This window comes from Gopherus flavomarginatus, chromosome 9 (assembly GCF_025201925.1).
Source record: "Gopherus flavomarginatus isolate rGopFla2 chromosome 9, rGopFla2.mat.asm, whole genome shotgun sequence".
NCBI classification, from domain to species: Eukaryota; Metazoa; Chordata; order Testudines; family Testudinidae; genus Gopherus; species Gopherus flavomarginatus.
The window spans coordinates 30,369,628-30,384,943 of record NC_066625.1 but is presented as its reverse complement, the minus strand read 5'-3'; the positions used below and the strand labels follow the sequence as shown (position 1 = coordinate 30,384,943).

The window sequence follows — 15,316 nt, the reverse complement described above, 5'->3', positions numbered from 1 at the left end:
GATTTTTCAAAATCATGAACTAACATTAAAAAAGTTTCTTCTCCATCAGTTAGTGGGATGTCTGCCATAGTAAATATCATAGAGACAAGATGAGTAAGGTATTATCTTTTATTGGACCGACTTCTGTAACTGGTTAAAAGATGGAAAAAAAAAAACAAAGGGTAGGAATTAAATGATCAATTTTCAGAATGGAGAAAGGTAAATAGTGGTGTCCCCCAAGGGTGCCCAGTCCTTTTCAATGTATCATAAATGATGTGGAAAAAGGGTTAAACAGTGAGGTGGCAAAATTTGCAGATGATACAAAATTGCTCAAGATAGTTAAATCCCAGGCAGACTGCAAAGAGCTACAAAAGGATCTCTTAAACCTGGGTAAGTGGGCAACAAAATGGCAGATGAAATTCAATGTTGATAAATGCAAAGTAATTCATATTGGAAAACATAATCTCAACTATGCATACAAAATGATGGGGTCTAAATTCGCTGTTACCACTCAGGAAAGAGATCTTGGAGTCATTATGGATCATTCTCTGAAAACATCCACTCAGTGTACAGTGGCAGTCAAAAAAGCAAATAAAATGTTAGGAACCATTAAGAAAGGGATAGATAAAAGGCAGAAAATATCATATTGCCTCTATATAAATCCATGGTATGCCCACATCTTGAATACTGTGTGCAGATGTGATCGCCCCATCTCCAAAAAGATATATTGGAACTAGAAAAGGTTCAGAAAAGGACAACAAAATATTAGGAGATGGAACGGCTACCATATGAGGCGAGATTAATAAAATCGGGACTTTTCAGCTTGGAAAAGAGACAAGAGGGGGATATGATAGTCATAAAATAGTACCAAATGGTATGAACGGATACAATAGTCATAAAATTATGACTGGTGTAGAGAAAGTAAATAAGGAAGTGTTATTTACTCCTCATAACACACAAACTAGGGGTCACCAAATGAAATTAATAGGCAGCAGGTTTAAAAAAACAAAAGGAAGTATTTTTTCACACAACACACAGTCAACCTGTGGAACTCCTTGCTAGAGGATGTTGTGAGGGCCAAGATTATCACAGGGTTCAAAAAAGAACTAGATAAGTTCATGGACAGGGATGGTGTCCCTAATCTCTGTTTGTCAGGAGGTGGGAATGGGTGACGGATCACTTGATGATTATGTGTTCTGTTTGTTCCCTCTGGGGCACCTGGCATTCGCCACTATTGGAAGACGGGATGCTCGGCTAGATGGACCTTTGGTCTGACCCAGTATGGCCATTCTTATGTAGCTGAGAGAGGGAAGCTTTTCAGCCATAAAGATATTCCTGAAGAAGAGCTCTGTTTGGCTCGAAAGTTTCTCTCTCACCTACAGAAGTTGGTCCAATAAAAGGTATTACCTCACCCACCTTGTCTCTGCAATATCCAGAGACTGACATGGCTGCAGCTACACTGCACGTAATAAATATCATGGCAGACAACAACTATCCCATGAGAAATGGCTTAAAAAATCCTCAGGACAGTCAGTCCAGCTTCTTTGTTAAAATCCTTAGTGCAGAATGAATTGACTCCATGTATGTTTGAATGAATGCACTATAGACCATCATCTTCAAGGTAAATCAAGTACATAGTGGAGAATTGGAAGGCATGCTAAACACTCTTCACAAATTGCCAAGGGAACACTCTCGGAAGTAGTATAGCTAGGAAAAGACTCATCTGAGTCACATGATCATGACACCCAGATGCTCACTAGCAAAATGAATGAGCCCCAGAGGTGTTGAATGACAAATTTGGAACCAGAATGTTGTGAAATTCATACCGTTTGGTAAAGTATTTGATTATATCCGTGCACATCCTTACATAGTCTATTTTGGAGTTAATAATTGTACTCTTTAAATCCTGTTTACACAGAACAGACTCCATACATCCAGATGTTGAGAAGTCTGCATTTACAGAACTAGACATCAGAAATGGAAATGTAACACAAATCAAAGAAAGACCAGCTCTTCTAATCAGCAGCACCAGTTGGACAGGTCTTGAATCAAATTGTTAATATTCCTTTATAATACCTTTACATTAAAAAGTTGATAAAAATTAGAGCTGTACTTCCCTCCCCCATTCATAAGCTTTGCTCTGATATAGGACATTACAAGCAGCAAAAACAAAGTTGTATACATTTCTTTGATTAACAGGAAGAATTTGCAGCTCAGCTGTATGGATATCTGTGTCTACATATGAGGACTATAATCCGTTGAAATGTTTAGTTTAATTATGGAGTTTTAAGGTAAATGTTGAGCTCCATAAATAATTAGAGAAACAAGTCCTACCATCATCTAACATTAGAAGTACATTAAATATGCATGCATGGTGCTCTAGAATGGCTCTAATAAGTTCAAATGTTTTGTCTTTCATTTCCCGGTACATTTATTACATATTTATGCGCAAAGATAATTATTTTGTTGATGAAAAGGTCTAAAGCTGGAATGAAATCTGCTGTACTGCATTTGAGAATGGAAGTGTGCATCTTCTTGAATTAGAATTAATTGGGCAATAATGTCTAATAAAATTGACAGTGAAATGTCATGCTCCTGAGATGCTGATTGGGTTCAGTATTTGTGTAAGTGTTGGAAAAGTTTCCATTAAATGGAGCAAGTAGGAACACTATGAGAGTTATAGGCGTTTGTTTATTACATTTATAGAACCTGTCATAGTAAATGCACATTGTATATTTAGTCACTTCAGTGAAGATGAGGAAAGTCACGATTGCTGTCTTTTCAAGAGAATAAGGCATTACAGCTAAAATGCTGTGAGTGTCACTAACAAACCTTTCTTTTTCAGAGGATGAAGATTTTTCTATTCTTTTAAAAGCTTTAGAAGGTAAGTATCAAGGAGTTTCCATTGGCTATTTAAAGAGTCTTATTATGGATGTGTTCTTAACAATTACTAAGAGCTTCTTCAAAGAACAGTGCCTTCATGTGCAAATGAAAATTCAAATACATTTAAGAACCAGAGTAGTTTCTCAGTGTGGGAGGAAAAAAAAAAAAGCTTAAGATCATAGTGATATGCAGGATACAATTAAAACCTTTGTCGTTAGGAGGTATATTTCTAACCACTTGATAAAGTGGGCTACAGCTTTACTTTGTACACATCATGTAGTGACGTGGCCGCTTACTGAGCTCCTTGTGGCCAGGGGTGCCTTTGCGGTGCCTTTTGAATAATTTCTCCCTCAAATATTCCTTACATAGACAGGCCTGGGTTTAGTCACAGAAAATCATTCAGAGCCCCAAACTGAAGTCCCCTAAACAAACATTTCCTTTCCACTCCCAGGCCTCCTTGCTGGGAGAGCTTTTGTGCACTTTCCCTAGCTTGCCCAGAGTCTCTCCTGTCTTAGCAGGCTATTCCTAACCCTTCCTGGCTGGAGTCTTAGGGTATGGCTACACTTGAAATTGAAGTATGTGTGTGGTCAGAGCGCCAGCGCAGGGAGAGAGCTCTTCCAGCGCTGCACGTAAACCACATCCCTTACGGGTGTAGCTTGCAGCGCTGGAAGCCGCGCTCCCAGTGCTGCGGCACTGATTACACTGAGGCTTTAGAGCGCTGTATCTTGCAGCGCTCAGGGGGGTGTTTTTTCACACCCGAGCGCGAAAGTTGCAGTGCTGTAAAGCGCCAGTGTAGCCAAGCCCTCATTCCCAAATCCCAGGACTCTGCTGGAGCCTCCCTGAGCACCTCCCCTTCAGTGCAGCCACTGCTGCCTTTTATTGGGAGTTACCTGATGTAAGATTCAATGGGTGAGTGGTTAAGGTGCTTGACTACAGGTCTGAAGGTTATGGGTTCAAATTGCACGTGATCTCCCACTGAAAGGCCATCTCCTGTCACTCAGATGTAAAATGTTTACCTGTTCCACCAGGTTAGGGCTGTCAAAGGCAGTTGAACATGATACTGGCCATATCACTCCCTTGTGTACCCTTGGCTGTGAAGCTGACATACCTTAACCACATCAGCCCAATAAGCCATTGATTTAGGGGAACTTTGGCTCAGGTGGGACTCATCCTGTAATTGTTGGCTTAGATCCAAGCTCTGCAGCTAATGAGGCAAACCACCCTGTTACACAACATGTACACACACACACACACACACACACACTTTCAAATACCTATTGAAATGATTTCAAGAAAGATGGGAACCTGCATTACGCAATTTCGATAATCTATGTCTGGGTTTTTTAACTTAACAAGAAACAGCTATTAGTGGTCACAGAATTATTTGGAGTTACTGTGGATTTTATGAACTGTACATTTAAAAGCATAATGTCCATATAGTATATTTAAATAGTATAAAAAAGGAAATATGTCAACATACATATTTTTTAAAAATCTCTTAAGAAATCAGCTTTAAATGTATTTTGGAAAAAGAAAAGTCTTGCTGCTCCTTTGAAATCCATGGGGTTATCTGTATGGAGGGGGGGAAGCAGAATTTGGCCCAGCAGTGTTGTGGGTGGCAAACACCTATGACTACACCTCACAGACTGTTTCCTTTAAGTATCATGCATGTTTCAGAGAGGGCTAGGTGATTCCTTGTGAAGACAAAAAGAACGAGGAGTACTTTTGGCACCGTTGAGACTGACAAATTTATTTGGGCATAAGCTTTTGTGGGCCAAAACCCACTTCATTGGATGCATGCAGTGGAAAATACAGTAGGAAGACACACACACACACACCCCACCCCCATGAAAAAATGGGTGTTGCCATACCAACTCTAACAAGACTAGTCAATTAAGGTGGGCTATTATCAGCAGGAGAAAAAAATTTTTTGTAGTGATAATCAGGATGGCCCATTTCAAACGATTGACAAGAGGGTGTGAGTAATAGTAGGGGGAAAATTAGCATGGGGAAATAGTTTTTACTTTGTGTAGTGACTCATCCACTCCCAGTCGTCGTTCAAGCCTAATTTAATGGTGTCCAGTTTGCAAAATAATTCCAGTTCTGCAGTTTCTCATTGGAGTCTGTTTTTGAAGTTTTTTTGTTGGAGAACTGTGACTTTTGGGTCTGCAATTGAGTGACCAGGGAGGTTGAAGTGTTCTCCGACTGGTTTTTGAATGTTATAATTCTTGACGTCTGATTTGTGTCCATTTATTCTATTGTGTAGATACTGTCCTGTTTGGCCAGTGTACGTGGCAGAGGGGCATTGCTGGCATATGATGGCATATATCACATTGGTAGATGTGCAGGTGAATGAGCCTCTGATGGTGTGGCTGATGTGATTAGGTCCTATGATGGTGTCCCTTGTGGGCAGAGTTAGCAATGGGCTTTGTTGAAAGGATAGATTTCTGGGTTAGTGTTTCTGTTGTGTGGTTGCTGATGAGTATTTTGCTTCAGGTTTGGGGGCTGTCTGTAAGCGAGGACTAGCCTGTCTTCCAAGATCTGTGAGAGTGAGGGATCATCCTTCAGGATAGGTTGTAGATCCTTGATGATGCGCTGGAGAGGTTTTTATTGGGGGCTGAATGTGACAGCTAGTGGTGTAATGTTACTTTCTTTGTTGGGCCTGTCCTGGAGTAGGTGACTTCTGGGTATTCTTCTGGCTCTGTCAATCTGTTTCTTCACTTCAGCTGGTGGGTATTATAGTTTTAAGAACGCTTGATAGAGATCTTGTAGGTGTTAGTCTCTGTCTGAAGGATTGGAGCAAATGCAGTTGTATCTTAGAGCTTGGCTGTAGACAATGGGTTGTGTGATGTGATCTGGATGAAACCTCAGCCTGGATCAGTCCACACAAGAGATCCACTTCCTGGACACTACAGTGCTAATAAGCGATGGTCACATAAACACCACCCTATACTGGGAACCTGACCGCTATACTTACCTACATGCCTCCAGCTTTCATCCAGACCACATCACACGATCCATTGTCTACAGCCAAGCTCTAAGATACAACCACGTTTGCTCCAATTCCTCAGACAGAGAAAAACACCAATAAGATCTCTATCGAGCGTTCTTGAAACTACAATACCCACCTGCTGAAGTGAAGAAACAGATAGGCCACCTTAATTGATTAGTCTAGTTAGAATTGGTATGGCAACACCCATTTTTTCATATTCTCTGTGTATATACATCTTCCTACTGTATTTTTCACTGCATGCATCCAATGAAGTGGGTTTTAGCCCACGAAAGCTTATGCCCAAATAAATTTGTTAGTCTCTAAGGTGCCACAAGTACTCCTCGTTTTTTTGCTGATACAGACTAACACGGCTACCACTCTGAAACCTGTATCCTTGTGAAGAATTGTTACTTTGCATTATGGCTGTTACAAGAGGCCCAAATTAGGATCAAGTTCCCGAATGTGAATTTCCACGTTTACTAGTTTGCCTGAAGTTTTTTTAATTATTTGAAATAGAGTTCTCATTTGTCCATCAGAATTATTCTTTAATTAGGATGCGTGCTAGATACACACAAAATAACTTTATCTGTTCTGCAGATTATGAAGAGTATGTCAATGATGGAATCAAGCTTCCTTCTTTAGTATGTGTGATAACAGGTATCACTTTTATGTGATAATTTTCTGTTCCCTTTCAGTGCTGATGCTAGAGGATAAATTTTAATCATCCCATTATATTGACTCTTACACTGATTTTTTTTTTTTGGTCTTTCTAAAGTAAGAAAATAAATTGGATATTTGTTTGGCACTAATTTGCCAGACCAATGGTTGGAGCAAAAAGCAAACCAGTGGTGGCATGCTGGGCATTTTAAAATAAAAGATATGCCCCAGCATACAAATCTACCCATTTTATTGTACTCTGTAATTCCTTTGGATGTATTTTCAGAATTTGAATAGTGAAGAAATGCTGGTAAAACATCTTAAAATGTGGTTTAAATTTGAGGATTTTGCAAAATGATATAGATGGTTCAACAAATGGTGTTCTTTCCTCCTAGTACTAAACTGATAAATTAGCATGATGCTAAAAGGGCATTGTTCTGCTGGAGGGTGCCATCTTTCAGTTGATTTGTATCCAGTAACATTATATCTACGATATAGCATTATATCTCATGATTGCCCTCAGAAGACCCAGTCGGATTCACTGTCACCATGCTAGGCCCTGTATGAACATTGATGAATGACGCAGCCCCTTCTTCTAGTACCTTACAATCTAGGAAGACAAATGAGATTTGCTCTATATCCCAGACTTTAATGTGCAGACAAAACCCCACTTTGGGTGTTCACAGCAAAAACACTAATATATTTATATTGTGTTTGTTTTCCATTTAAAAGGTAAAGGGCCTCTAAAAAAGCACTACAACAGACTGATAGACAAAATGCACTTTAAACACATCCAGATCTGTACACCGTGGCTAGAAGCTGAGGATTACCCTGTTCTACTTGGTAAATAAAGGATTATTACAGTTGCTGAAAAAGCTTTAAAGACTCAAGAACAATGTGTGAGGCTTAAGCAAAGGCTGTGGAATAGCTGTTGATAATTTTGGGCAGGGATGTCGTGGTATTTATCAGAGATGTTTTTTACCATGTAAAATCATGGTTTTTAGCGCCTTGGGAAAAACTAGTTAGTTCCAGTCTAAGGCATTTTCTATTTTTAAAACTGTTTAGTTAATGACACCACTTTAAACTTAGTTTTAGTTACATATTCCAACTGTGGTTATGTAAGGGCAGTAGATTTGTAGATTAATGTAGGATTGTACAAATACAAAGTAAAACTAAAATGGGCATAATATTAATATATGTAATTGTAATGCAGTACTGAACATTGGCATGTCCACATTTTGGTTTGATATTTTCTCAAGGAAGTTATACGTTATGACTCATTTCAGTTTTCAATATGACATAAACAAAAGTTGAAAACATTTGATTATATGAAAACAACAGTACAGAGTTGTAGACTTGAAGCATTAAGCAGTCAGAAGCATTCAGAGTTGCAGACCAATGGGCCAGGTCCATTTGGCCATGCAGCATCCTGTAGCTGAAGATCAACTTTGATGTAGTGGATAGGCCAAGCCTATTCCTCAGCTTTGAATGAATGTATCCAAAGTTTGCAAAGATTCATTCTGTATTCGCTGAACTTGCTGGACCCTGATGCAATTATTCTTCCCAGTTTCCCGGTTTAAACTTGGTTTAAGTTGGTATTTACTGGTGCCCTGGCCTAAACTAGTTTTTCCTGGGAAATTGCCAGCCCTGATTTTGGATGCTAGATATATGAATACCACAGTAAAATTAAATTGCTTGTTAAGAACAAAATATATAACTGTAGCTTGTGCCTTTTGTTATGCCTGAGAAATTATTTAATTTTTGAAACTGCACTGTTTAACCTCCTATTTTGGTAATTAGGTGTAGAATTCCATCTTAAAGTTTTGCCAATAGCTCTCTATTTAAAAAGTCTCTGTTTGCTTCCTTCTGTTCTTCTAGGTAGGCTAAAATATAATGGGTTGGTCTCTGTTCAGTGTATTCTCAAATTCTGTTCAGTAAATAACACTGGAGAGTTTCTAGCTGTGCTGTTGAAGTTAACTGGTGAGATTAGGAAATAGAACGTTCGTACTCCCGTAGCATTTTAGAGAAATGAAGCTCAATAAAAGCTATGTAAGGATAAAATACTGGTAAAATACAAGTTCTGCCTAATTTCAGCCCCTCAGGTCAGGCACTGTCAATTTATTTGGCTTGTATGTCTGTGGTGGTTTGTAAGTAATAAATATTCATTGCTGTAAACTTGGATTCTGTAAATTATCCCTGTATTGTAAAGGCATTTGGATTGGAAGAGTCCTTTAGTGGGTCATTTAGCCCATCCCCTGAATTGTGGCAGGATTGATTTAATTATTTCTTTACTATTTCAAATAGATACGGGTAGATTAAGTGTATAATATCTGTTAGTTTTTTAATTTCTCTTCTGCCCTTATTTTAATATCAGTTAGTTATGTTTCTAAATCTGAGCTACTCTGAAAAATAAAGAAGTTGTATATATGGTGTTTACTTAGTGACATTCTGACATAAATGATGTTCCAAGTAGTTATGTTCTAATGGCACCAAAGAAGAGATCAGGTTACATCAAAAATTGTTAATGTTTACAGAATTGTATGTTTAGACAATAATCTTTAGAATTAATCACTTTCAAAATAAACTTTTGAAAAAGTCAGTTTTGTTTCTTTTATCATTTATAGGCTCAGCAGATCTGGGTGTCTGTCTCCACAAATCATCTAGTGGTTTGGATCTGCCTATGAAGGTGGTGGATATGTTTGGCTGTTGTTTACCTGTATGTGCAGTACATTTCCAGTGGTAAGAGCTTGCTTACTTTGACATAGCTTAAAATGACTCAGATAGATATTTTAAAACAAATATATAGTTTGCTATAAAATCACAATATAACAATTTCTGCTGATACTGAATTGATTCCTAGTTACGCCACAGTAATATGTTTGCTTTAATTTGATAAAGGTAAATAAAATTATTAAAACGAACTTATGACTTCTAGAGGTCATTTTAAAAATTAACACTTTTTTAATGTGTCCTAACCAGAATGCCTTAAAAACAACCACCTATAATCCCAGTTGGAAATTGTACTCTTCTTCATGTCCTGTTCTAAACTACTGGATTTGTTTCGATATACTATTTGAGAGATGTTTCATACTACTCTGGGATTGTCTAAATCTCAGTGATGGATGAAGTGGTTACTGTGTCTATAGTTTATAAAGTACTTGTAATCCTTTGGGAGAAGTATGGCTTTCATAAAGATACTTTGCTATAGTGTTGGTGGTGACAGCAGCACAGAATACTCTGTGATAGCTTTGTTCATGACTGTAATATATAATGAAGGCTCTTTTTTTCTTTTTGTGTGTGATCTTTTAATAGGATCAGTTTAATAAGCCCGTAAAATACACTAGCTTTCAGTATCATCATGGTATCTTCAGGTGAAAAATGCACATTTCAAATTTTTAAAAGTTCCACTTTAAAAAAATAAAAAATCCTTGAAGAAAATCGCTGCACTATGTTATAGACTGCTGTTATTTAATCTATCCTGCTTCCTGGGCCAATTCAGAGGAGAATCAAATCTGCTGTAATTTAGCCATTTTTCCTGCCATCTCGGTGTGTAATGTATAACTTAGACTCTCACGCAGCTATCAAGTTACAATGTGTAATTTTACACATCACCTGCAAATTTGACTTACTGAGTCTAAAGAAGTCCAAGTTGGTGTAATTTGTATGCTATAGGGGTAGAACATGCTAAAATGTAAATCAGCAAATAGGAGGATGCAAATTAAAGTAAATCACCCTTTCTGTAAATCATACTCTAGTATGTAAGCTACATGTTGGTAAATGTGTGTGTCCAGTGCAATGTAAGGGAGACTCAGAAAGTGTAATTGAACCTATTATATGTGAAGGGGATGAAAGATGATATATATTATTCTGTCTTAGGTTCCCTTGGATTCATTTAGACTCCATGACTGTGAAAGACCTGTCTTTCAGAAGGATTACATACAATAAAGTACTGCAGACTGGTCATTGTGGAAATGAATGGCTTCGGTTACAATGGGCTAACAAAGCATAGACTCGTAGACTCATAGACTTTAAGGTCAGAAGGGACCATTATGATGGTCTAGTCTGACCTGCACAACGCAGGCCACAGAATCTCACTCACCCACTCCTGTAAAGTCCTCAGATCATGGTTTAAAGACTTCAAGATGCAGAGAATCCTTCAGCAAGTGACCCGTGCCCCATGCTACAGACCCGTACCCCACGTAAACCCCCAGGGCCTCTGCCAATCAGCTAAACCCTGAGCATGTGGGCAGGACTCATCAGCCAGACACCCAGGAAAGAATTCTCTGTAGTAACTCAGATCCCATCCCATCATAGGCCGTTGGGCATATTTACTGCTAATAGTCAAAGATCAATTAATTACCAAAATTAGGCTATCCCATCATACCATCCCCTCCATAAACTTGTCAAAATTAGTCTTGAAACCAGATATGTCTTTTGCCCCCACTGCTCCCCTTGGAAAGTTGTTTCAGAACTTCACTCCTCTGATGGTTAGAAACGTTCATCTAATTTCAAGTCTAAACTTCCTGATGGCCAGTTTATATTGATTTGTACTTGTGTCCACATTGGTACTGAGCTTAAATAGTTCCTCTCCCTCCCCTGGTATTTATCCATCTGATATAGTTAGAAAGAGCAATCGTATCTCCCCTCAGTTTTGCTCCTCTTTCCACTGGGTACAGCTTCCCTTCCATCTGGGAATGCTCCAGCCCCTGCTGTCCCAATCTTGTCCTCCAAGGCTCAACCACTGCACACCTCGCAGTTCTGTCTCGGCTTGTCTTCACTATGGCGGGTAAGTTGATCTAAGTTATGCTGCTCCAGCTATGTGAATAATGTAGCTGGAGTCAACATGGCTTAGGTCGAGTTTCCCGAGTGTCTTCCTTGTGCTGTGTCAACGGGAGATGCTCTCCTGTTGATTTACCTTAATCTTCTTGGGGAGCTGGGGTACCAGGGTCAACCAGAAAGCGCTCTGCCATCAATTTAGTGGGTCTTCATTAGACCCACTACCTCAACCCCCATAGCATTGATTGCAGCAGCATCGATCTCCCCATAGTGAAGACCAGCCCTCACACTTCTCGTGGCAGATTCTAGCAACATGCACCCCGAGAAGCTCTAGCAGGCTTCTCCACAATCTGCAGCCAGCAGGGAAGGCTGCTTTGCTGGTAGCATGGAACGTGGGCTGCACTGCTTGGATTCCTCCTTGCACTGCTCTCACTTCTGCTTCAGTTACAAACCCCACTCTTTCTGCACAATAGTGGCAGGGATCACAAACTTGTACGTTATTCTATGCTGGCAGATGAAATAACATGTCGCCACTGTATCCTTTTTATTCTTTCCCAAGAGTAGGACTTTCTCAGTACAGTTTGCGAATGCAGTTTGTATAGCAGCAGTTCTGGACAGACTTATGCCTAGGAAGGAGAACTGATCTGTTTCAATCATTATAAGAGATCCAGGATCTTAACAACATGGGGCTTGTAACAGAGTTTACAAACCTCATGTTGAGCATAAGTAGAAGAGAGAGGATAGTCTTCCCTGCTCACAGGCAACCAGACTGACCACATCCCAGCACAGTTGCCAGAACCACCATCATAGAGGCATGTACCCAATGCTGGGACCAATAAGGAAAACAAGCCCAGCTATAATGGGTGGAGAACAGAGAGATAGGGAGGCAGAAAGGCCTGGGATAGTGGAGGGGTAACAGTCCCGTGCCATGCTGCCTCTAAGAAACTAACAAGAGAAGACGGCAAGTCCTGGAGTTTAAGGGCTGATTGACTCATTTTAGGTTAAGTTGATGGACTGGGCTGATTTGATATGAATAGAGGGAGACCAATTAGGAGAAAGCTGGGAGCTCTAGAGAGACTGTCCCTAGAGTATTTGATAGAGCTACAGTACATAAACAATTTCTGCAAGTATTTAAGTGGAGAAGCCTTTTATGTTGTTCTCACATTTTCTTCACTGGTTCTGTTCACAGTTTACATGAACTTGTGAAACATGATGAAAATGGCTTGATATTTAGGGACTCGAATGAACTTGCAGAACAGCTGAAGGTAAAGATACTAGAGGCTCAATCATTTTTGTTTCCTTTTTCTTTATGGTTAATGAAAAGGTACTGCTTTTGCATGTTTGGAATGAATAGATTATAGATCTAGTTGTCATGTTTTTCTCTTCCTCTGTCTTCTCTCATTGTTTACTTTTGGGCAGTGATGCTTTTTGTTTGTTTATTTTTATATAGTGTTAGTCAACATTGAATAATATTGAGTATTAATAATTATACTTTGTGGATTTAACTTTAAAATATGCATTATAAGAGGATTTTCCTGCCTATAGTTATAGATTTTATTGGCCACATCTGTTTGTGTATGAATTTAAAGTAAGAAAGCACATTTTAGGTATTTTATCATCTTGCAACACCTAGAGGTCTAGAAGGAAGAGTCCACTTTACTGCTCCTCTATTAATAATTTGCCCATTAAAGTTGGGAGGGGCAGGAGACGCTTGAAGTGTGATATTTAACTTCTTCTATGTTGTTTCTTTAATCTTGCAGATGCTCTTATTGGAATTTCCTACAGGTGAAAGTAAACTTGATATGTTCAGAAGAAATCTTCGGGCATCCAAGCAGCTGCGGTGGGATGAGAGCTGGGAACAAACTGTGCTTCCTGTGTTTAGAAACAATTAATGATTTCCAAAAAATGGACAAAAGAATTTGCACATATGATTTTCACATTCCCAAGTTTGGTTATACATGATGGAAATGGTGACTAAAACCTTTATATTTGGTCTTAGACAAGTGTTTTTTAAATCTCTCCATCCTGAAACAACCTTTGCAACACACACTTTGATCTGTGATTTGAACCAGTTGGATGAATAATTCGGTATGGTTTGAGATTTGTTTACAGCTGAACTTGTACTTCACATTATGTAAAGATAGAAGAAAGACATGGTCCCTGCCTGAAGGAACTTAAATTTCACAATCTATCCGGACCATTAATCTACCTCTAGCATTTGGAATGAATGGTTCGGACAGTGACATCCCTTAGGGGAGGATCTATTAATGGAGATTCTCTATGTCCTTGTAAGGAGGCGAGGATGGAAGATGATAAAATACAGGTAGAATCTGATGAGAAACAGTCAAATGAAAAAAAAGTCCCATTCAATAACATCATGTAATAGCAGACAGCTAAAAAATGACAAGTTTTTAAAGTGCTTATATACCAATGCTAAAAGTCTAAATAATAAGATGGGTGAACTAGAGTGCCTGTTTTAAATGAGGATATTGATATAATAGGCATCACAGAAACTTGGTGGAATGAGGCTAGTCAATGGGACACAGTAATACCATGATACAAAATATATCAGGACAGAACAGGTCGTGTTGGTCGGGGAGTGGCACTATATGTGAAAGAGCACATAGAATCAAATGAAGTAAAAATCCTAAGTGAACTAAACAGTACCATAGAATCTCTACAGATAGTATTTCCATGCTCTAATAAGAATATAGCGGTAGGGATATATTACCGATCACCTGACCAGGATGGTGACAATGACTGTGAAATGCTCAGGGAGATTAGAGAAGCTATTAAAATAAAAAAATAATAATGGTGGATTTCATCTATCCCCAAATCGACTGGGTACATGTCACCTCAGGACAGGATGCAGAGAGAAAGTTTCTTGACACCTTAAATTGGTCAGCTAGTCCTAGAACCCACAAGAGGAGAGGGAATTCTTGATTTAGTCCTAAGTGGAGCACAGGATCTGGTCCAAGAGGTGAATATAGCTGGACTACTTGGCAATAGTGACCATGATTTAATTAAATGTAACAGCCTTGTGGCGAGGAAAACACCACAGTGGCCCAACACTGTAGCATTTAATTTCAGAAAGGGGAATTACACAAAAAGGAGGAAGTTAAACTATTTAAAAGGGCAACAAAAATGATTAGGGGTATGGAACAGCTGTCATATGAGGAGAGATTAATAAGACTGCCACTTTTCAGCTTGGAAAGGAGGTGACGGGGGTGGGTGGGTATGATAGAGGTCTATAAAATAAACTCCTTGCCAGAGGATGTTGTGTAGGCCAAGTCTATAAAAGGGTTCAAAAGAGAACTGGATAAGTTCATGGATGACAGGTCCATCAGTGGCCATTAGCCTGGATGGACCGGGATAGTGTCTCTAGCCTCTGTTTGCCAGAAGGTGGGAATGGGCTCATAGACTTCCGTTCTGTTTTGTTCCCTTTGGGGCACTTGGCATGGGGCACTGCTGGAAGACAGGATACTGGGCTAGATGGACCTTTGGTCTGACCTAGAACGGCTGCTGTTATACAAGGGGGAAGAATTCAGGCTGCTTTAGGAATCCTAACCTCAGAATTTTCTGACTTTTGCCATTTCAGTTTTAAACACAAAGGTTGCTTCCCTGTGGATTTTTACATACGTATGGTATAATGGTTAAATTTTCTGTCACTGGAATGAACGCTTTGCTTGCACTGAGTAATTACAGGCGACTCTTCATTTTTAATAAGAATACTAACATTCTGTTTTAAATGTAACTTTAAAATAACTTATGTTCTTGGCTGTTCTTCCCCAGGTAAATGTTGAGTATCCCCTTTTATATCATTATGGTGGCAGAACCACTGAAGCCTGTCGCTCTGGCTGTGCTTGCATAATATCCATCTTGCTGGTTGTAGAGTACATAGTGCCAGACCAGCTTTCTGGATGTTCACTCTCTGCAACATATCTTCATTGTTGGTATGATCACTCATGCATGGTCATGGTGTTCACATGCTGTTTATTATGTTATTGTTATTAAAAAACAGGGACTAAA

At 39.1% G+C, this 15,316-nt stretch overlaps 1 protein-coding gene across 6 annotated transcripts in view; it reads left to right on the top strand.

The window, feature by feature from the left end:
• The window catches only part of ALG1 (ALG1 chitobiosyldiphosphodolichol beta-mannosyltransferase), a 27,815-nt gene extending 12,499 nt beyond the window's left edge, over window positions 1–15,316 (top strand). For 5 of the 6 annotated variants that reach the window (XM_050966461.1, XM_050966457.1, XM_050966458.1 and 2 more), the window contains 7 exons: window positions 1,898–2,019; window positions 2,825–2,863; window positions 6,452–6,511; window positions 7,244–7,354; window positions 9,136–9,250; window positions 12,477–12,552; window positions 13,048–15,316. In XM_050966461.1, the coding sequence (XP_050822418.1) occupies window positions 1,898–2,019; window positions 2,825–2,863; window positions 6,452–6,511; window positions 7,244–7,354; window positions 9,136–9,250; window positions 12,477–12,552; window positions 13,048–13,179 (655 nt within the window). In that variant the 3' untranslated portion in view covers window positions 13,180–15,316. The remainder of the gene's footprint in view (window positions 1–1,897; window positions 2,020–2,824; window positions 2,864–6,451; window positions 6,512–7,243; window positions 7,355–9,135; window positions 9,251–12,476; window positions 12,553–13,047) is intronic. The other variant, XM_050966459.1, reaches the window with a different exon arrangement.